This window comes from Syngnathus leptorhynchus, chromosome 14, assembly GCF_054491065.1.
Source record: "Syngnathus leptorhynchus isolate UIUO chromosome 14, UIUO_Slep, whole genome shotgun sequence".
Taxonomy (NCBI): Eukaryota; Metazoa; Chordata; class Actinopteri; order Syngnathiformes; family Syngnathidae; genus Syngnathus; species Syngnathus leptorhynchus.
In genome coordinates, this window is record NC_141208.1 from 4590528 (window position 1) to 4611943 (window position 21416).

Consider the following 21416-nt stretch of genomic DNA (forward strand, 5'->3'; position numbering starts at 1 on the left):
AGAAATGTTCTGGAATTCACGAAATAATATTTATTTACAATATCAGATATGTCAATATTTGTATGAATAACACTAGCAGTCACCAAAAATACCTCCTTGTGCTTCAAAATGTAATAAATGAGATTTTATTAAATGGAAGCATGCATTCTGAAGTTTTTTAAGTTTTTGTTTTTAATGAGTGCACAATGTTAAGCGTTGGCTCGGCAGCACTTTGCAACCACGGTGTGCTATCTGCACACTAAATGACAAGAGTCTATTTTGGAAAGAAGGCTGCGCCAGAATAGGCACGCCAGCTATCTGCCAGCATCATGTTGGACCTACACGGGACAAGAAAGAAAAAATAAGTCTAGTCAAGCGCGCACCACAAGGCACTGGGGGATGCTACAGCACTCTGAATTTCCAAACCTTTCAAGGATATTTTGGGCATTTTTGGGGGTGGAATTGGAAAATTTTGGAGCCTTCCATGACTTACTGACCCCAGCAAAGAAGACTTAAGGTGATTCAGTTGACATTAGCTTTAAAGGACAAAATAACTTGTACATTTTGTATACTAGGAGAGGATTTCGCTTTCTTTGTATTAATTTTATGCCTTTACTTGACAAAAAATAATTTAAATAGAGTTTGTTGTGCTTGCCAAGCTAGGTGGCTATTCAATTAGGTGAGCTAAAATTCCCGCCATTCCATTTTTTTCTGCTAAAGAACACATTTGAACAACTCCAACCGACTTTTAAAGATATATTCACAAAACCTGTATGGAACTGAAGTGAGGTGTGTTGGCATGAATGTCGGAGCCTTATCAAACAGCTGAAGCACCGGCGGCTTCTACAAATGGAAACGGAGCGAGACAGCCAGGGACAGCTGAGGTTATTTTGGGCCGGCCTCGGTTGAAGGGACAGAGGCGACAAAGCCGTTAAATGTCACCCCTTTGCGAATGGGAAAACACTCAGTTTTGACCTTCCTTGTGGAACTTATTAGTTTGTGCGTATTAAAACGACTTACTCGAGTCGAGCGGAAGCTGTGTATGTAGGAGTGGAATGATGTCAGCGCATGAAAATCTATAAGTCTGCCCTCTGGATTTATGTTTGTTTACATAACACCCATCAAAATGTCAAACATCTATCGGTCACAATAGATACACTTGAAAATGATATCCAACGGAGTTCTGTTCTGATGGGAATGTGACCCAAATGCGTAGGCGAGCGCCTGTCAGTTTATGCTAACGCAGTTGTACATATAAGTGAACTTTATTACGATGGCTGGATTTCTCTATTTTTCGTTTTGTTTCTAAAAAAAAAAAACTGTCCTAATCCTTGACTGTAGGTACAAACCATGGATTTGTTTGGAGGAGCCCCCAGGTTCCTCACCCGGCCCAAAGCGTTTGCCGTGTGCGTTGGCAAGGACGCCACGCTGAGCTGCACCGTTGTCGGCACCCCTACGCCGCTCATCACCTGGGAGAAAGAAAAACTCAAGCTGACATCCGGGGGCCGCTTCAAGACGGTGGAGGACGGTGACGTGTACCGTCTGACCATCTATGACTTGGCGCTGGAAGACAGCGGTCAGTACTTATGCAGGGCCAAGAACAGCGTCGGGGAGGCCTACGCCGCCGTCACCCTCAAAGTGGCCCTTCCCACCGAGATGACTCCGAGGGCCCCCGTTTTCATGCTCAAGCCCACCTCGGCACGTGTGGCTTTGGGAGGCGATGCCGTGTTCCACTGCAGAGTCGTCGCTCACCCTGAAGCCAACTTTGATTGGGAGAAGGACGGCCGCTACCTGGGCGAGTCCAACCGCATTAAGATCTTTTCGGATAGTGACAGCAGTAGCTTAAAGATCCAGAGCGTGCGCAACCTGGACAGCGGCACGTACACCTGCAGGGCCCAGAACACTTTGGGCCGGGCACAGGCCGCTGCCACGCTGGTGGTGGACACCCAGGATTCCCACTTGCTCTCCGTGGAGAACCACACCTCCCTCCTCTCTCACCTCCAGAAGCGTAAAGAAGAAATGAAGAAGGACATATCTGTCTTTCGGACCGAGGAAAGCGCCGCCTCGGACAAAATCGCCGACGGTCTGAGTTCTCTGAGTCTGGAGCACGTTGCGAGATCATCGGTGCTGTCAAAGCTGCCCAAGGGTGTGTTCACCCGTACCTGCACCGTGACGGAGGGGAAGCACGCCAAACTAAGCTGCTTTGTGACCGGTCACCCCAAGCCTCACATCATCTGGAGGAAGGACGGAGCGAATATCAGCGAGGGCCGCCGCCACGTCATATACGAAGATCATGCCGAGAACTTCATTCTGAAGATCCTGTACTGCAAGCAGGATGACAACGGCTTCTACACCTGCAATGCCACCAATATGGCCGGTCAGACCTACAGTGCTGTGCTGGTAACAGTCAAGGGTATGTGGAATTTTACAAAAGCACCAAGGTGACTCCGAACCACGGGTAATAGTTAGTTAGCCCCAAGGACAACATGAGTAGCTCAAGCGGTAGCAGGAGCTACTGCTCATACTGTCAGTTCCCACTCATTGCGCTAAAAGTTTTTAAAATGCGTGCGGCTTGTCGCAACATGATTCAATTGTGGCTCGTATTCAGAGAGGACGGGTAGTGTTGCATCTATTTTCTGCTGCCGTTGAGAAGTTCACAGTTGCTATGTGGGGTTGACTCTCACTGGCGCTTGTGCCCGCCCCCTTTCCCCGGAGTTGAAATTACATACGCTGAGAATTAATAAAAGTGGTTTGGAAATATTACCAAATGCATGCAGTCATAGTTTGATGAAGAACTTTTCCTCCTTTATTGTGTCAGAGCCAAAGGTGCCATTCAGGAGGAAGCTTCAAGATGTGGCGGTCCAGGAAAAAACATCAGCCACCATGATGTGCGAGGTTCCGCTGACCAGCAGCAAGGCCGACTGGTTTATGGAGGAAACGCGTCTAGACCAAAACACAAAGTATCGCATGGAGGAACAAGGCACCTTGCGCCGACTCACCATTCACAACGTGACCACCAACGACGACGGCGTTTACATCTGCGAGATGAAGGAGGGCAGCCGCACGGTGGGCGAGCTCACTGTCCTCGGTAAGGTTGACCACTTTGGTCTTAGGTCACCTTAAAGGTGAAATCAAAAGTGTTTGACGTCTCCATCCAACATCTCAGGCAACATTACCAAGAAGCTTCCCCGGAGGACGGTCGTTCCCGTCAGCGACACCGTCATCTTCTGCGTGGAGCTGGAGCAACCCTGTCCTGACGCCTACTGGACCCGCAACGGCGACAAGCTAAAAGCGGATTCCCGAATTTCCATTGCTTGCCTGCTCCGTCAGTACACGCTGACCATTCGGGAGTGTCAGGCGGAAGATTCGGGAGAAGTGGCCTTTGTGGCTGGAGACTGCAAGACGTCCACTCGATTCTCCGTTACCGGTGGGGCAATTTATTAAAGCTTCTTCTCAACATCTTTGCATAAACCTTTTTGCTCCCCAGCGGCACGGAAGCATCCTCCCGATCCCCCAGTTGACGCTGTGGTGCAAAACAAGACTGACTCATCCATCAGCCTTCAGTGGTCTCCCCCGGACAGTGACCGTCCCGTGCCCATCAAGGGCTACATTGTGGAGAGAAGGAAGGTTGGCACTCAGACCTGGCAGAGGTGCAACCTGGGAGAAACCATTTTGGCAACGGAGATGACAATCTCTAACTTCACAGAGGAAGCCTCTTTCCAATTCCGTATCTCTGCCATCAATGATTTCGGTCAGAGTGACTACCTCGAGGTGCCAGGAACCTTCTACCTTGGTAGGACATCCGGATATATTTGGGATGGTAAGGCACTCTCGCAGTATGCCACTTAACGCTCTTCCCTCCTGTTCCTTGAAGAACCGACCGCAGACATCAGGAAAGGCCTTGTGGACAGCACCGCCGTTTCCGGCCAAGAGTTCTCCATCTCGGTGGAGCTTTCAGCCGTCTGCTCAGGCTTCTGGTCCCTAAACGGCCGCATGCTGCGAAGTGGCGGCGACTACCTCATCACCCGCTCCAAGAACGTGCACACGTTGCTCATCCGAGAGGTCACCTTGGATATGAATGGAACTGAAGTCAAGTTTGTGGGCGGAGGCTCACAGAGTAGTTGCACCTTAGTTGTCAAGTGTAGGTTACAATGTTACCTTTTTGTTAGTGTGTGTGTGTAAAATCTTGAAATAACTCCCATTGCCCTCTTTTGTGATGTAGCGCCACCTGTCCGCTTCATCAATAAGTCAGATCAGCCACAGGTGGTGTTCTGCAGCGCTCAAGCCACGACTCAGATGACGGCTGAGGTGTCAGATTCCGACGCACAGGTATGTTTCAAATTTGGTCGATTTTCTTTGAATATTCTGAAAATTTGTCGTCAAATTTTCGCAGGTGGTTTGGATGAAAAATGGACGGGAGCTAAAGATGGGCAAGAAATATGAATATGTAACCACGGACCGCAGGAGGATCTTGAAGGTCCACAACGTTACCGAAGAAGACGTGGGCGTCTACGACTGCGTTTGCACTGATGATAAAATGTCCATGCAGCTCACTCTTAAAGGTACAACATCTTTACAAATTATTTTCATTGATTGACCTTGTTTTGCTATCTGAGAGGGGTAAAATCAAGTAACTCAATGACAATTCCATGTCAATATCCAGATGAACCCGCCAAGTTCCTGAACAAGCCCAGAGGACCCATGGGCCTGACGTCCTCACTCAAAGGAGATCTCGAGCTGAGCTGCGAGGTTTCTCCCGCGAGCACGACGGTCGTATGGAAAAAAGACCAGGTGGAGATCTTTGAGGACCAAAGAACAACCATCATCTCCAAAGGTACTCACAGGAAACTGATCGTGAAGAATGCCAATAAAAACGACGAGGGTCATTACTCCTGTGAGACAGCCACTGACAAAGTCACATTCCACGTCAAGATCAAAGGTAAGCGTTTGGTCTGCTTATTTTTTTATTTATAGGTTCAATAACACCATAAACCGCTTTCCTATCAGAAAGTCAAGTCCAGCCTGCCTTCTCCAACAAGGAGATGGTGCAGAAGGAGGTCAAAGTATCTCTCTCCCAAAAAGCCAATCTCAGTTGCACAGTGTCGGACAGCAAGACCGAGGTCAAGTGGTACAAAGACGGCAAAGTGCTCATATCCAGCCGAAACGTTTACACCCAAGTCAAAGACAATACTCGTCAACTGGTGATTGAAAAAGTGGAGAAGAGTGACGCTGGAGAATACACCTGCGAGACTGGAGGAGAAAAGCTGGTCTTTCAAATTATTCTGCTCGGTAGGACAAGTCATTCAGTGCCATTGACGGTTATAGACGTTTAAATATACAAACTGTTAAAGATCTTTAAGAATTTTCTCATTTCATCTTCTTTCAGACTCCCAGGCAGCTTTCTTTAACCAAGAAGCAGTCCAGAGGGAAGTGAAAGCAACTCTCTCTGAGAAGGCCACTCTGAGCTGTGAAGTGTTTGATTCAACCCGGGAGGTGAAATGGTACAAGGATGGAAAGCTGCTTGTTTCTGGTGAGACCACACACGTCGAGACAAAGGGGAAGACTCGCCGGTTGGTGATCGATAGCGTGGAGAGGAAGGATGGCGGCGAGTACACCTGTGAGGCTGGGACGGAGAAGCTGCTCTTCAAGATCCACGTGACTGGTAAGAGAATCTTTCAAGTGCAGAATGCGGGTGAATAGCTTCTGATTTCCCCTCATCAGAGCCTCTGCCAGCTTTCGTCAACAAAGAGTCTGTCCAAAAGGAGGTGAAAGTAAATCTATCCCAAAAAGCTACTCTGAGCTGTGAGGTAGCTGACGCCAAGACAGACGTCAAATGGTACAAGGATGGGAAACAGCTGCTCACCAGTAAGACAATCCGCGCAGAGTCCAAGGTGAAGAGTCGCCAGCTAGTCATCGATAGTGCGGACAAGAAGGATGCCGGCGAGTACGTCTGTGAAGCCGGCGCTGAAAAGTTGATCTTCAAGCTTCAGGTGGCAGGTGCAAAAAACACAAAACAGGATCTTATGGTTTTTAGGAATTCTTTTTAACCTTCTATCGTCCATGACAACAATGAACCAAGCCACCGATTCTCTCGTTTCCCTTCAACAGACGTTCAAATCAAACCGGCTTTCGCCAACACGGACTCATTTCAGAGGGAGGTGATTGCCTCCTTGTCCCAGAAAGCTCTTCTGAGCTGTGAGGTGTTTGACAGCAAAACAGAGGTGAAATGGTACAAGGACGGCAAACCGCTGGTCCCCAGTAAGACCATACGTACCGAGTCCAAGGGAAAGACTCGGTTCTTGGTGTTTGACAGCGTGGAGAAGAAGGATGCCGGAGAGTACAGCTGTGAAGTCGCAAGCGAGAAGCTTACATGCACGATGCAGGTGGCAGGTAAGATATGGAAAGTAGGACCTGACATTTCAGGGGAAATAACGTGCTGTTATTGCCACAGCGGTTCAACCCAAGTCAGCCTTCTCCAACAAAGAATCCGTGACCAAAGAAGTGAAGGCCTTTGTCGCTCAGAAAGCCACGCTGAGCTGCGAGGTGGCGGAGTCCAAAACCGATGTCAAATGGTACAAGGACGGCAAGCTGCTATCCTCCGGCAAGACGCTTCATTTGGAGTCAAAGGGGAAGATTCGCCAACTGGTGATTGACACTTTGGTCAAGGAAGACGCCGGGGAGTACGTCTGTATGGTCGCTACTGAGAAACTGTCTTTTAGGATATACGTGGAAGGTAAGAAAAAACCTTGATTGAATTGATAGAATCATTGTAGCAAATTTAGTCATCCATAATTTGATCCGCAGATGCCCCCAGTGTCTTCTCGAACAAAGACTCGGTTCAGAAGGAGGTGACAGCCATTTATTCCAAAAAAGCCACATTGCGCTGTGAGGTGTCCGACAGCAAAACCGAGGTGAAATGGTACAAGGGTGGCAAGCTGCTGGCTTCCAGCATGGCGCTCCGCCTGGAGACAAAAGGCAAGAGTCGGGAGCTGGTGATTGACAAAATGGACAAAAAAGACGTTGGGGAATATACGTGTGAGGCCGGATCGGAGAAGTTGATGTTCAATCTTCGAATGGCGGGTAAAAGCGGACTTTGACTTTGAAATTCCTTTCAGTGGTCACATTTGTTTTGATTTCAAAAGATGAGAGAACGGAAAAGCTCAGTTGTGTTCATCATCTCTGTAGATGTGCTCGTCAAGTTCCAGAAGAAGCTCGTCAAGGACACATTTATCGTTCAAGCCGGCGAGGACATTGTTTTGACCAGCGAGCTGAGCGCAGAAAGCGGCAGCGGCAGCAACGTGAGCTGGTTTAAAGATGGCGCCGAACTCATCCAGAGCACCAAATACCAAATCAAAAAAGACGGCCTCTCTCGAACACTCATCATCACGTCCACTGAATCCAAAGACAGCGGTGTGTACAGCTGTCAGACCGCCGATGATAAGTTGGAGTTCAAAGTACAGGTCAAAGGTAAAACCGTTTTTTTCCTCAGGGTCGAGTCTCATTTATCCACTGACGTGCCACGTTTCGTTTGCAGACGCAGCAATTAAATTTGTTATCCCGTTGAAAGCCGTCACGGTCGACTTGGGAGCCGCTTTAAATCTCACCTGTGAGTTGAACCAAGTCTCTGGTGACGTTCTTTGGCGGCGCAATGGTTCCGAGCTTAAACCCGGAGGCAGGTTCTGCATCAAGACGGACGGCGTAAAGCGAATCCTCACGGTGACCGGCATGACTAAAGAAGATGAAGGCGAATACAGCTGTGAATGTAAAAATGACAAAACCTCTGCCAAGGTCTCCTCCATAGGTAACAGGAAATGCTGAAAATCTATCGTAGGGAAATAATAATAATAAGAATTGGCTTTCTTTCAGCTCCCAGATCCGTCAGACTGACTTCCAAGCTCAGCAACGTGGCGGCGATGGAGGGCAAAGACGCCATATTTAAATGCAGTGTCACCCCAGCGGACGCACACGTCAAATGGTTCCACAACAGTTCTCCCGTCGCTCACGGCGCCAAGTATAAGATGGAGCACGGCGGCGGCAGTCACCAGCTCACCGTCACCTCTGTCGGCCAGAAGGACGCGGGGGAGATCAGCGTGGACGCCGAAGGGATAAGCTGCAAGGCGACGCTTCAAGTGCAACGTAAGGAAAACACATTCACGGTAAAACCTCCAAAGTTGACGGACGGGTCGATGGCAGTGACTGAGTTAAAACCTTCGGATGTCTCGTCAGGTGAGCCGGTGACATTCCAAAAGAAGCTGGAGAATCTGACGGTGGAGGAGCAGAGCGAGGCAAAGCTGGAGGTCGAGCTGAGTAAGCCGTCGGACGAAGTACACTGGATGAAGAACAGCGTCAAGATGCAGACTTCGCCCGGCGTGGAGGTCCAAGTGGACGGCGCCAAGCAGGCGCTGGTCTTCAAGAGCGTGACTTTAGCCGACCGCGGCTTCTACTCCTGTGAAACCCTTGACGACAGAACCCAGGCCAAACTCATCGTCGAGAGTAAGATCGGATTCTATCCGCAACTTCTTCACTCTTCTACTAAAAACACATTTGTTCCCCAGAGAAGAAAGTGGAGCTGGTCCAAGGGCTTACGGAAACCAGGACGCACGAGACAGAAACGGTTAGCTTCCAGGTGGAGCTCAACCAGGCTGATGTGGAAGGCTCGTGGACCAGGGACGGCATCAGGTTCAAATCGGGGCCCAATGTCCGCATCGCAGCTCTGGCAAAGACGCACAGCCTCACCTTGTCAAATCTGACGAGAGAAGACGCCGGAACCATCGGTTTTCAAGCGGAAGGCGTGCGGACTTCTTGTAAACTCATCGTCACAGGTATGCACGTCGTTGGTTAGTTTCTTCACCAATGTTGAACAATCATGTCAGTACTTTTTATCCTGCTTGTCATTAATCTGTCGAAGCACCTATTGTAAAAATTGAGCCTATATTAATCCCGATGATTCAATAGAACCTCCCGCTACGATCTCAAGGCCTATTGTGGACATCAGCGTTGCTGAAAAGGAGAAGGTCACTTTGGAGTGTGAAGTATCTCGAACAAATGCAGAAGTTAAATGGATCAAGGTGAGAAGTTGATTGCGATTGAGTGATTTCTAAGTCTTCATTTGACAAAAATTCAACAGGATGATGTAGAACTGAAACCCGGGAAGAATCACGGCATTCACTCTTTGGGACGAAAACGCACCTTGATCATCAACAAATGCGGCCCCGAAGATGCCGGCACTTATATCTGTCGCACTGCCGACGATAACACCTGTGCCAAGATCACCGTTCGTGGTGAGCTTGCGCAACATTTCAAACCGTTTGTCAATCAAAATCTAACCAAAAGGCTTCCCGTTGCAGCTAGAGATGTTAAGATTGTGAAGAAGCTGGAGGATGTGGAGGTGATGGAGAAAGAGAGCGCTGCATTTGTCTGCGAGGTTTCACACGACGAGGTTGAGTGCCAGTGGTATAAGGGAAACGCTAAACTCAGAGTCAGCGACAACGTTAAGATGAGGCAAGAAGGTAAAGATCGAAAAACAATCGTTTGAGTTTTCTGCTTCGATTTTATTTACGGAATGAGGATTTTTCTTTCTGTTTCGTGAACACAGGGAGGACTTACGTGTTGCTCTTTAAAAGTGTTTCCCCGGCAGACATAGGTGAGATTAAGTTCACAGCCGAGAAGGCCTCATCATCGGCGCAACTCAAGGTGAAAGGTAAATTTACCTCGCCCGAATCGGATCGATTGCATGATTTTCTGGATGCCATGTCGATGGACTCACTTGAGTCGGTAACAACCTAAAATCTGATAACAAGTTTTGAAAATCTTTTCTGATGTGTTTAATGAATGAAAACATTGAAACAAATTTGGAGTTCCTCCATCAAACATGCTCAAATTCGTGTGCTGTAGAGCTGCCCGTCAAGTTTGTGAAGAAACTCCGGGATAAGATAGCCATTTACAAACACCGCGGCCACCTGGAGTGCCAAGTATCCCGCGCCAGCGCTCGAGTCAAATGGTTCAAAAACAAAGCGGAGCTCAAAGCCGGGAAGAAGTATGAGATCCAAAGTGAGGACGTGTATCGGAAACTCACCATCAACGACGTGGACGCCGACGATGAAGACACGTACACGTGCGACGCCTCTGATGACAAGACATCCTGTAAACTGCTTGTGGAAGGTATAATACTTATATAATAGAAGGACTGAGAACATCAATCAATAAGACATATTTCTCAGATATCTGTTTACAAACTATGTCATGGTTGGAACTCACTGTGTTTTGTTTGATTCATTCAGATTTTGTGTGGAAAAAAAGAAACTAATCTTCACGTTGATGATTAAAGTTTGATGTGCCGTGCACGTACAGTAATCATATCACACGAATTGGAAATATTCTTGCGAGGGCTGTTTGAACATTAATTCAGAAATTTTTTATTTGATCTGGAGATTATAATTGTCATGATAAAATCAATTTGATGGCAAGACTTATTTTTAGAACACCCTTTTTTTTTTTCTTAAATGATGATTTACTCTGAACTCATTTAAGAGTTTTTTTTAATATTGTAAATATCTCATTAATTTAATTTATCCCCCCCCCCTTTAGAGCAGTCCATAAGCATTGTGCGCGACATGAGTTCCGTCGAGGTGACGGAACCTTTCGCCGCCGTCTTCGAAGTTGAGATCAGCATGGAATTGGTGAAACCGCCCATTTGGACTCTGGGCGGAGTCACCGTGCAGGAGAGTCCCGACGTGGAGATGGAAAAGGAGGGCACCATGCATCGTCTCACGTTCAAGAAGACCCAAGCGTCCATGACTGGACCCGTGCAGTTTACGGCGGGCAAGAGCAAGTCACTAGCCCAGCTTACAGTCAAAGGTACTACCAATGTGTGTACAACAACTCATGAATGCTACAAAGCTTTCCAATGCTGTCTTCTTTACGTTCAGAGCGTCCCCTGGAGATTGCAGAACCTATCAAAGATGTAAAAGCCAAGGAGAAAAGCTCCGCCCTGCTCACTTGCAAATTCTCCTTCCCACCAAAAGACAAAGTGCAATGGTTTAAAGAACAGACCCGGCTGGCTTCGTCGGACAAATATAACATTAAACAAGACGCTACCAGAGCTCAACTCAACATTCACTCGCTGACCGAAGAGGACAGTGGCGAGTACCGCTGTCAGTCCGGACCCGCTATGACTAAAGGCAATCTACTAGTTGAAGGTACCATTTTAAAAAAAAGTGTGGGATTAAGGAAGATGTTTGTTGTTGATACTAATTTCCCGCTTTCCTTTCTCAGTGCGTGACATTAAATTCACCAAGCACCTGGCTGACACAGAAGTGGACGAAGACAGCGACGCTGTGTTCACCTGCGAGGTCAACTACGCCGACGAGGAGGTCAGGTGGCTCCTGAACGACAAGGTGCTCTTTACCAATGAAGTCAACACCATAACTCATGAAGGAAAAGTGCATCAACTCACACTTAAGAACCTGGCACCTCAAGACGGGGGGACTATCACCGTAAATGTCCGCAAGGTGAAGGAGTCGGTCACACTCAAGGTTAAAGGTAAGAATCTGCACAGTTGAATGTGGGGTCATCATGAAAAATGTAATCACTGCAATTTGCTTGCTTAACTCTCCAGAAAAGCCCGCCCTCTTCCTGAAGTCCTTGGACGACGTTGTCGGTGAGGAGAAAGGTTCCATCACTCTGACCTGCGAGGCATCTAAGGCCAGGCTTTCTCCCACGTGGAGGAAAGAAGGCAACCCCTTGAAGGCTGGACCGAAATATGAGATCCTTCACACGGGGAGATCTTTGGGGCTGATCATCAAGGATGTGACCAAAGATGACGCAGGGGAGTACACTTGTGATCTTGGAACTGAAGTGTCCAAAGCCAAGGTCACTGTAAGAGGTCAGTTTTGCAATCAGGCGACATACACTCGAGAACCGGAAACTGAATGCTCTCCCTCCCTAGAAATCGGCATCGGGATTACCAAATGGTTGAAATCGGCCGAGGTGAACGAGGGGGAGACGTGCGGCTTCGAGTGCATCTTGTCTCGCGAGAGCGCCGACGAGTGCACCTGGACGCTTAACGGCCAAACGCTCACTAGCGGAGGCCGCTTCAAAATCAACAGCAAAGGACGGAAATACATGCTGACCATCAAGGACGTCACCCTCGCCGATGCCGGAGATGTGGTCTTCGGCATTAAAGATCTGACCTCCAAAGCAACGCTGAGTGTTGAAGGTGAGTCGCCTTTCTTCAGTGTGCATTCGTGACAAGTGACACGTTTTATTGCAGGAAAAGCTTCGTCGCTCTCAAAGGAGCTGGAGAATATCAGCGTGGTTCGAGGTGAAGATGCCACGTTTACCTGCGAGGTGACACAGGCGAGCGCTATTGTCAAATGGACAAAGGAGGGCAAAACCATAAGAAAGAGTCAAAAGTATGACATCATCAAGGAAGAGAGGCTCATGAAGCTGCTCATCTACAGCGTCTCCAGTAAAGACTCTGGAGAGTACAGTTGTGAGGTCATCGGAGGAGCAACCACAAAGGCCAGGCTTGAGGTGAAAGGTGAGAAGGAAATGATTCATCTTCTACTGTTTTAGTTCCAAAACGTTCTGCTGTTGGTAACACTAGTCAATGTTCAACAGAGCCAATCCATAAATTCACCAAAGAACTCAAAGACAGCAAAGCAGACGAGAAGAACTCGGTGACTTTGCAGTGCGAAACGGCTCAAAGCCCGTCTGCGGTTGCGTGGCTTAAAGGCCACACGGAGCTCCATTCCGGCTCTCGATATGAAATGAGCCAGAAGGAAGGCGTCTTATCGCTCACCATCAAAAACCTCCAGGAAGACGACACTGACATCTACACTTGTGACGTGGGCACGGCCAAGAGCATGGCCAAGCTAACTGTTAAAGGTCAATTGAAATTGGGCTGATATTTTTCCCTCCCAAAAAAATTTGCATTCATTTCTAATAATTTTATGGCATTTAAAATTCTCTAAATGCTCATTTGTTGTGTTTTTAGCTCTGCCTGCCACTTTCAAAGAAAAGCTCCAAAATCAAGACGCAAATGAAGGAGAAACTGTCAAACTTTGTTGTGAGCTTTCAAAGCCGGCAGCCAACGTTCAATGGAGGAAAGACTCTGAAATTCTCAGCGCTGGAGAGACGTACCAAGTAAAGCAGAAGGAGGCAATTTGTGAGCTTCACATTAGGAACGCCAAGACGGACCATAGCGGGCAGTACTCATGTCTATGTGGGGACCAGAAGACTTCGGCCACCGTAAAAGTGAACGGTACTGATTTATATTTCCAAAAATATCTAGATAACGTTTATTAAAATCTTTGAATTGTCCATAGATGTGAATAGTTGTGTGCCTTGGAATTAGCAATGGGAAGATCTACATTTTGACATCTACTAACATCTTCTCCGCGCAGCATTGCCGCCATATTTCACGGTCCAGCTTCAGAGTCAGGATGCCGAGGAAGAATCCAAGGTTACTCTACGTTGCGAGACCTCCAAACCTTTAGTCCCCGTGGAGTGGAAAAAGGGAGCGCAGGTACTGACGTATGGCGAAAAGTACCAGATGAAGCAGCAGGCGTGCCAGAATGAGCTCCTCATCAACCGAGCTGAGCCCCAAGACAGCGGAGACTACAGCTGTGTGTGTGGAGAGCAGACAACTACGGCCCGTGTCAAGATCAAAGGTATGAGGAACCTTGACGAAATTGCTAGACAGACACTAAAGAAGCCTCTTCAAACTTTATTGCTGACCAAAACAGCAGCACCATCTATTCATTAACATTCAGCTTCAATTCCCAGCCTTGCCACTGACCTTCACAAAGAAACTGCAGAGTCAAGAAGCCCAAGAGGGATCCGAGGTTACGCTACGCTGTGAGACATCAAAACCTGCCGCTCCAGTGGAGTGGAAGAAGGGAAGACAGGTGCTGAAGTCTGGAGACAAGTACCAGATGAAGCAGCAGGCGTGCGTCAATGAACTCCATATTAGCCAAGCGCTGCCAGAAGACAGCGGAGACTACAGCTGTGTGTGTGGGGACAACAAAACTGCAGCTAGCATCACCATTAAAGGTAGGACAACAAAAAATGGAATTATTGTTGTCGTCACTTGCTAACCCATTAATAATACCGTTAGCCCAACCGGTGACCTTCACTAAGAAGCTGCAGAATCAGGAAGCCCAAGAGGGATCCAGTGTTACTCTTCGCTGCGAAACATCCAAACCAGGAGTCTCGGTGGAGTGGAAGAAGGGAAGACAAGTTCTCAAGTCTGGTGAAAAGTACCAGATGAAGCAGCAGGCCACTGTGAATGAACTTGTGATTTATAAAGTCGAAGAGGGAGACTGCGGAGAGTACAGTTGTGCATGCGACGAGGATAATACCGCTGCAAAACTCACCGTCATAGGTAGGCCAATGTTTCAATCAATTTTTGGGGGGAATTTACTCTAATGCCATGTCGATTGAAATTTGTGAAGCCCAACCAGTCACCTTCACAAAGAAGCTGCAGAATCAGGAAGCCGAAGAAGGATCCAGTGTGACCCTTCGCTGCGAAACATCCAAACCAGGAGTCTCGGTGGAGTGGAAGAAGGGAAGACGAGTCCTCAAGAGTGGAGAAACGTACCAGATGAAACAGGAGGCCACTGTGAATGAACTCTGGATTCCCGAAGCGGCAAACCAAGATAGCGGAGAATACACTTGTGTGTGCGGCGACAATGAAACGACAGCCACTCTCAAAATCAAAGGTAGGAAAATCTTTGACTTGAATTGAAATTCAAATGTCTCCATTTGACCGCTCATTTTATTCAGTTAGTTACAACCAACCGTCTTTTGATTCTGATCTTCTGAAATTAGGGTGAAAGTTTTTTATTTTTTTTAACCAAAGTAGGTAACAAAATTATTCCCTCTCAGCTTCACTCCCGGCTGCTAAAGTGGAATCAAAGAGGCTGGAAACTAAAGAAACTGTGCAAGGTATTTTGGATGGAGACAAGATGGTGCGCTTTTCTTGTTGTTGTTGTTGCTGCTGGTTTGCATGCAGATTGAACTGGAGGCATTTTGCTGCTATTAATTAAAAAAAAAAAAAAATGCCAATAAGGCTGAAACAACATTGTGAGTTGCTAAGAAAAAGCAGCAGAAGTGAGGAATACATGAAACACTAGTAGCTTACATGCTTTTGTTGTTTTTAATGGGAGTCAGTCTTGTGCATCTCTGCGGTCTGTGTCGCTGTGATTTGTGGTCTTTGTTTTTGGTTTAGCTTCTGCTTTTTGTCTTTTGATCACAAGTACGAGGAGCCTATTGGTCCACTTGGTTGTCACTGAATGTCTATCGAGTCCTCATGTTGTCTGTGTGACACAAAGCACATTTTTCCAACTGAGGTTCCAATAGCATGTTTAATTTCATAGTTGTGACACTGCAACAGACCGGTGAAATCTCAAAACAGCAAGTCGTCAAACGAGAAACCCGAGAGGTCAGAGTTGAAGGTAAACATTGAGGACTCGATATTTGTATGCTACGCTTAGAAAAGTCTCTCACTTCCAAAGCTAGCTGGAATTGATTCCAGATGATTGATGGAAATAATCGTTGTACTTTAGTCCAAGCAGTGACCTTCACAAAGCAACTGCAGAGTCTGGAGGCCGACGAAGGATCCTCGGTTACGCTTCGCTGCGAGACTTCGAAACCTTTAGTCTCAGTGGAGTGGAAGAAGGGAACGCAGGTCCTGACGTACGGAGATAAGTACCGGATGAAGCAACAGGCGTGCGCCAATGAATTGCTTATCATCCGAGTGGGACCCGAAGACAGCGGAGACTACAGTTGTGTGTGCGGGGAGCAGATAACCATGGCCTTGGTCAAGATCAAGGGTATCGCAGTTGAAAAGATTCACTTTGTGTGGAGACCTTTATGGCTTTTTTTGCTTTCCTTGGAACAGCTTTCTAAAGCTTGTCTGTAATGACAATATTATTTCTTCTTAGCCACAAAGCCACCAGCTTCCCTCCCTGCTGCTAAAGTGGAAACAAAAATACTGCAAAGTAAAGAAAAAATGGAAGGTATTCATGTTCATATGGCTTGATGTGCTTTGTTTGTAATCCAGTCTGGCTTTTAAATAGTTGTCATTTTTGTCAGTTTGTTAGTGAGGTAACTAAGTCCGAAAAGCCTTTATGTTGCAGAAAATCAATTTTATTTTTGCATTTGCAAAGCATTGCTGAGATTTGCAGACGTATTATTTTTGCTATTTGGCACAAAGTGTCTGTCTGTCTGTCGTTTTTCTTCATGCCCAGTTGTGGCTCTCGCTTTATTTATTTATTTATTTATTTATTTATTTATTTATTTATTTATTTATTTATTTATTTGTCAAGTGCTGCTTTTAAATAGCATGGAGGCTGAATAACTGGACCTTGTTGTCTTTGCCTTAGTGATTGTTGGCTTGTGTGGCCCAAAACTAAAAAAGTTCCAAAAGAGCTTTAGATGTTCTGTTCCATTTGATAGTTGTGACACTACAAGAGACCAGAGAGACTTCTAAAGAGCAAGTTGTGAAACAAGAGATGCGGAAGCTCAGCGTTGAAGGTAAAATTGAAGCGGTGGCGGCATTTTTATGGATGTTAATGGCAGGTCCTATTTTGCTCTGAGGATTTCCACGAATTGTCTTACTGCACACTTTTTTGCCTTGCAATGGTTCTGGCGTTCTGAGATTTCTTTTCTTTTCTGGCTATGGTCTTCTCCTTTGGATTTGCGGGTATCGGTGGTGTCTACATTATGCTCCAGCTCAAAAACTTGTGATAGCCTCCAAGTTTGTTGTGATCATGAAAGAGATTAAGTTAGCTAGATTAGAAAAAGGCCGGGTGCAATTTTTACCCCTAAAATTGGGTTAGTAAAACAATCAGCCACTCTTTGAGGTAAGTTCAAATGTTGATTGTTGTGCAAAGCCGGATCTTGAAGACATCACGCTGCCCATGATCCCTTTTTCGTCTCCAGTCCTGCCTGTCACGTTTCTCCAAGAAATGGAAAGCCGCCAAAGTGTCGAAGGAGAATGTGTGACTTTGCTCTGTGAGCTTTCCAAGCCGGGACTTTCCGTCGAGTGGAAGAAAGGAACTCAACTCCTGAGTTGTGGAGAAAAGTACCAAATGACACAAAACGGATTTCGTTATGAACTAAAGATCTTTGATTTGAGACCTTGTGACACGGGAACATATTCATGTTCTTTTGAGGACACTGCAAGCTCCGCCTCCCTTAAAGTCAATGGTAGGATGGATATTTATCTCTTCAGATTCCAGCTTGCACATTCTAGTCATTTCATATTCTTTCTCCAATTTCCCATCTTCTCCATCCCCGTTCCCGATTGCATTGCGCCCGTCAGCTCTCCCTGTCACTTTTACAAAAGAGCTGGAAGACCAAAGAGCCAACGAGGGCCAAAGTGTGGCTTTGCGGTGTGAGCTCTCCAAATCCAGCGTCCCTGTTGAATGGAGGAAAGAACAACTCGGTCTTTGTCCGTGTTCCAAATATGACATTAAGCAAAGTGAGCGCGTTGCCACGCTGGTAATCCACGACGTAGACAAGGAGGATGCGGGGCGTTATACGTGCGATGCCGGGTTCCATCAAAGCTCGGCATATGTGGCCGTGATGGGTATGTCTGCTGGCTGGTCCAAAACGGGGTACACAGCTAACAAAATGGTCAGAGTCTGACCAAAAAACAAAAATGATGACTTCACTCAAATTTATTTTGTCAATTGGTTGCACAAAATAAAATCATCTGGATGCGGACACAGTAATTTTTTGAAGGAGACTACTTGAAAAAAATGGATCTAGGTGATTTTGTGCAACCACTTAAGAAAAGAGAAAAGAAAAAAAAATGTTTTCAGCGTAAAAATTTCATCTCTGGTCGTTATTTTTTACACAAATTTGACAAAAACATTTTAAGTCAGTCACGCATTTGTGAACAATGACTTTGTGAGCTTGAGAAAATGTGAATGCCAATCCAAATATTTCAGCATGTGCGGCTCAGATTTAAAAATGTCACGTTAACCAGCAGTAATTTGTGACGCGTGTACCCCGCTTCCGACTTTTTTTTTTGTTCTTTGGCTCAGCAGCATTTACCCCAATTGTAATGACTTCCTTTATTTCTAGCCCAGCCAGTGCTTTTCACAAGCCAACTGCAGAACCTGGAAAGGCAGTCAGGGGAGAGTGCCGTTCTCTGCTGTGAGATCTCCAAAGCTGGAGCTAGTGTGATCTGGAGACACGATGATAGAGTACTAGTAACCAGCAACAAGTATCACTTGAAGCAGGCAGGGACGCTGGTAGAGCTCGTCATCTATAAATTGCGGGCGGCCGATTCGGGGGAATACTCCTGCGACACGGGCACTCACAAGACCTCGGCCACCCTGGCTGTGCAGGGTAGGCTCTTCTTCTTTGCTTCTTCTCATTCATCACTCATCCTCTTGAGCGTGAATCCAACCGGCTTGATCTCCTTTTCAACTACATTTGATCCCTTCAAATGTAATTTGTCCTCACGTGTGGATTTTCTTTCTTCTAACGGCACAAACACTCGATCTCCCGTGTTTGATGGTTGGTCTCATCCCATCACCGATATTAACGCATCATCCTCTTACTCGCCCCAAAACACCATTTAAATACCCGCCCCGTCTCTCGCGCAGAAGTGGAGGTGTCCATCGTGAAATTCTTGGAGAGCTGTGTCGTGACAGAAGGTGAAGATGTCCACTTTGAGTGTGTGGTCTCACGCGAGGACGCGCCGCCGGCTGAGTGGAAACTTCAAGATGTGCCTCTACAGAATAATGACATGAATGTTATTAAGACACAAGGTTGTAGTCATAGCCTCACGCTTCGAGGCGTCACGGCGGCAGACTCGGGCGTCGTCACTTTCTCGGTGGGCAATCACGCATCCACAGCCTCGCTGACTGTCAGAGGTAAGGTCATACATATCACGTAAGACTTGACGTTTTGAAACCACGTCTCCAACATGTTGCTCCAAATCCTTGACTCATTTTTCATTTCCTTTGAAATCTCGTCAACGTTATAAAATTGTTTTGTTTTGATCGAGTGTTAGATTGTGATTTATTCTAAGTGGCAACGGTTTTTTCTGGCAGCCGTGCCTGTTTTTTTCAAGAAGACCCTGGACAGCCAAGAGGGCACCGAAGGCGGAAAAGTCACCTTGTCCTGCCAGACATCCAGCTCCGACTGCAAGGTGTCTTGGCGCAAGGGGTCAACTCTGCTCAGTCACGGGGTGAAATACAGCATAGAGCAGAGAGCTGACATTCACACGCTTAGCATTAACAAACTGAAACCAGAAGACAGCGGGGAGTACAGCTGTGACACGGGCGACAACAAAAGCACCGCCACTGTCAATATCAAAGGTAGTCAATCAATCATTACTCCGTCATATTTTTAGGAAAGTGTACGATAAGTGAATTTTTGTCCTCAGAACACGTGCGTATCTTACGGGAGTTGCACGACATCACCGTGCAAAGCGGGCAAGACGCCGTCTTCGAGGTGGAGTTGACTCACGCCGGTGTGACCAATGCGCATTGGTGGCTCGCCGACAACCTCCTCCAGAACAACGAACTCAACCAGATGAGTAGCGATGGCAGAATGCACCGCTTGGCCTTGAAGATGGTGACCACCGACGAATCGGGAGACGTGGCTTTCGTTGTGGGTGAAGAAAAAAGCGTCGCTTGTTTGTTGGTGGAGGAGAAACCAAAAGGTAAAGGACCAGCAGACCTGACTTGACATGAAGCCGAATAATCCGCTTCCCCGTGCCTTCCAGTGCTCATTGTGGAAAAGCCGCACAACACGGCAGCGTTAGAGGGAGAAACCGTCACCCTGGCTTGCACCATTTCCGACCCCGAGGCCACCGTGACCTGGATGAGAAACAACTCGGTCATCCAAGTGGGTCTCAAGTACGAGCTGAAGCAAAACAGAGCCCTCCGGCAGCTTCGCATTCACAACGTGGTGCCCGAAGACGCTGGTACGTACTCCTGCGAGACCCAAGATGATCGCTGTGACGTCGCCCTCACTGTGGAAGGTAACTAAAATTGGCACACACTTTACACACCCTATTTCTTGTCTTGTTGAAAATAGTTGGGTGACTATTCAAATGTAAACATCTACGCTTACCCATCTTGATAGCTCACTCCCAACCCTCCTGTTTTAAACTCTCACCAGCTGCCCCGGCGTTCTTCACCAAGGAACTGAAAAACCAGGACGCCGTCGAGGGCGACGATGTCACCCTCCGCTGCCAGCTCTCCAAGCCGGGTGTCCGTGTGGAGTGGAGGAAAGGCGGTGTAGTTCTTGCGCCCGGTAAGAAGTACGAACTCTGGCAGGATGCGTGCGTTCAAGAACTCCGAATACGCAACCTGGATCCGGAAGACAGCGGTTACTACACCTGTGACGCAGGAGATCAGCTAACCACCACCTGTGTGACAGTGCAAGGTAGTGTGTTGAATTCCTGTTTGTTGAACCTCTGCGCCGTAAATGTGGAGCCTGTATCTGTTTTTCCACTCAACAGTGAAAGAGGTCTACATTTTGTGCGAGCTTAAGGCCGTGGACGTGTTTGTTGGGGAATGGGCAAGCTTCTCGTGTCAGCTGTCCAGCGAGCCGCCCGGCGAGGTGGAATGGTGGCTGGACGGCACTTTACTGGAAAGCGGACCCGTGAGCGAGATAGGGCTGAGCGAGGGACACATACACACGCTCACCCTTAAGAACCTGGCCACAAATGACTCAGGCACTGTCATGTTCAAAGCTGGGAATTTAACTTCAGCAGCCAAGCTTCTTGTCAAAGGTAATGCTGAATGGAACATGAAAAAAGTTGAGACACGCCCTTTTTACACCTTGCAGAAACCAAATGCAGTGGAAACTCCAGAGTCCAATGCCCCCCAAATACTGCAATTGAGACATTTTTATTGGATTAGGGGGTGCAAGTCCAGCCTTACACAAGATGAATGGATGAATGAATGAATGAATGAATGAATGAATGAATGAATGAATGAATGAATGAATGAATGAATGAATGAATGAATGAATGAATGAATGAATGGTTCGCATTGTGTTACAACTACTTGGAAGGATGATGTTTGACTCGGAGATTCCACTGTAAATGTGAACATGATGTCAAATGTTTTTTTCTGCAGAGGTTTGTAAAATTCTTTAGTTCGTGTTCTGCACCTTGATGTTGAGTGTTGTGCATGCATGAGCTTATTGTTTATTGAAAAAAAAACAAGAAGAAGTGCTGTTCCACCCTCCCATTCTGCCCTGCCGCTTTCCATTACTGACTTTGACTTATTCCACCATTTGACCAAGCGAACCTGCCCTTAACCTGCAAGCCCATACACACCTCTAACGTTTTGTCACCCATCCTTTTCAGTATAAAAAAGCCTCCTTTGTATCTTTAACCAGAATCTGGGCACATGCAGGGCTTTTTGACCCCCAATATTTGTCAGGTCAATCCTTAAACC

General features: G+C 47.0%; 1 protein-coding gene across 1 annotated transcript in view; it reads left to right on the forward strand.

The window, feature by feature from the left end:
• Positions 1 to 361: 361 nt before the first annotated feature.
• obscnb (obscurin, cytoskeletal calmodulin and titin-interacting RhoGEF b) overlaps positions 362 to 21416 on the forward strand; it is a 32484-nt gene continuing 11429 nt past the window's right edge. The window contains exons 1-50 of the mRNA XM_085930289.1: positions 362 to 496; positions 1321 to 2392; positions 2798 to 3067; positions 3146 to 3406; positions 3467 to 3772; positions 3854 to 4120; positions 4202 to 4308; positions 4373 to 4541; positions 4643 to 4918; positions 4987 to 5268; positions 5366 to 5641; positions 5701 to 5976; positions 6088 to 6369; positions 6431 to 6712; positions 7165 to 7446; positions 7514 to 7780; positions 7846 to 8115; positions 8206 to 8472; positions 8535 to 8801; positions 8935 to 9047; positions 9107 to 9260; positions 9327 to 9488; positions 9575 to 9679; positions 9874 to 10140; positions 10567 to 10836; positions 10908 to 11177; positions 11254 to 11520; positions 11597 to 11863; positions 11927 to 12196; positions 12251 to 12520; positions 12601 to 12867; positions 12977 to 13243; positions 13386 to 13652; positions 13768 to 14034; positions 14099 to 14365; positions 14436 to 14702; positions 14869 to 14928; positions 15360 to 15437; positions 15549 to 15823; positions 15935 to 16001; positions 16441 to 16518; positions 16927 to 17193; positions 17309 to 17575; positions 18076 to 18342; positions 18603 to 18872; positions 19053 to 19319; positions 19388 to 19666; positions 19730 to 19987; positions 20128 to 20394; positions 20471 to 20743. Coding sequence (XP_085786415.1) covers positions 1330 to 2392; positions 2798 to 3067; positions 3146 to 3406; positions 3467 to 3772; positions 3854 to 4120; positions 4202 to 4308; positions 4373 to 4541; positions 4643 to 4918; positions 4987 to 5268; positions 5366 to 5641; positions 5701 to 5976; positions 6088 to 6369; positions 6431 to 6712; positions 7165 to 7446; positions 7514 to 7780; positions 7846 to 8115; positions 8206 to 8472; positions 8535 to 8801; positions 8935 to 9047; positions 9107 to 9260; positions 9327 to 9488; positions 9575 to 9679; positions 9874 to 10140; positions 10567 to 10836; positions 10908 to 11177; positions 11254 to 11520; positions 11597 to 11863; positions 11927 to 12196; positions 12251 to 12520; positions 12601 to 12867; positions 12977 to 13243; positions 13386 to 13652; positions 13768 to 14034; positions 14099 to 14365; positions 14436 to 14702; positions 14869 to 14928; positions 15360 to 15437; positions 15549 to 15823; positions 15935 to 16001; positions 16441 to 16518; positions 16927 to 17193; positions 17309 to 17575; positions 18076 to 18342; positions 18603 to 18872; positions 19053 to 19319; positions 19388 to 19666; positions 19730 to 19987; positions 20128 to 20394; positions 20471 to 20743 — 12460 coding nt within the window. The 5' untranslated portion in view covers positions 362 to 496; positions 1321 to 1329. The remainder of the gene's footprint in view (positions 497 to 1320; positions 2393 to 2797; positions 3068 to 3145; positions 3407 to 3466; positions 3773 to 3853; positions 4121 to 4201; positions 4309 to 4372; positions 4542 to 4642; positions 4919 to 4986; positions 5269 to 5365; positions 5642 to 5700; positions 5977 to 6087; positions 6370 to 6430; positions 6713 to 7164; positions 7447 to 7513; positions 7781 to 7845; positions 8116 to 8205; positions 8473 to 8534; positions 8802 to 8934; positions 9048 to 9106; positions 9261 to 9326; positions 9489 to 9574; positions 9680 to 9873; positions 10141 to 10566; positions 10837 to 10907; positions 11178 to 11253; positions 11521 to 11596; positions 11864 to 11926; positions 12197 to 12250; positions 12521 to 12600; positions 12868 to 12976; positions 13244 to 13385; positions 13653 to 13767; positions 14035 to 14098; positions 14366 to 14435; positions 14703 to 14868; positions 14929 to 15359; positions 15438 to 15548; positions 15824 to 15934; positions 16002 to 16440; positions 16519 to 16926; positions 17194 to 17308; positions 17576 to 18075; positions 18343 to 18602; positions 18873 to 19052; positions 19320 to 19387; positions 19667 to 19729; positions 19988 to 20127; positions 20395 to 20470; positions 20744 to 21416) is intronic.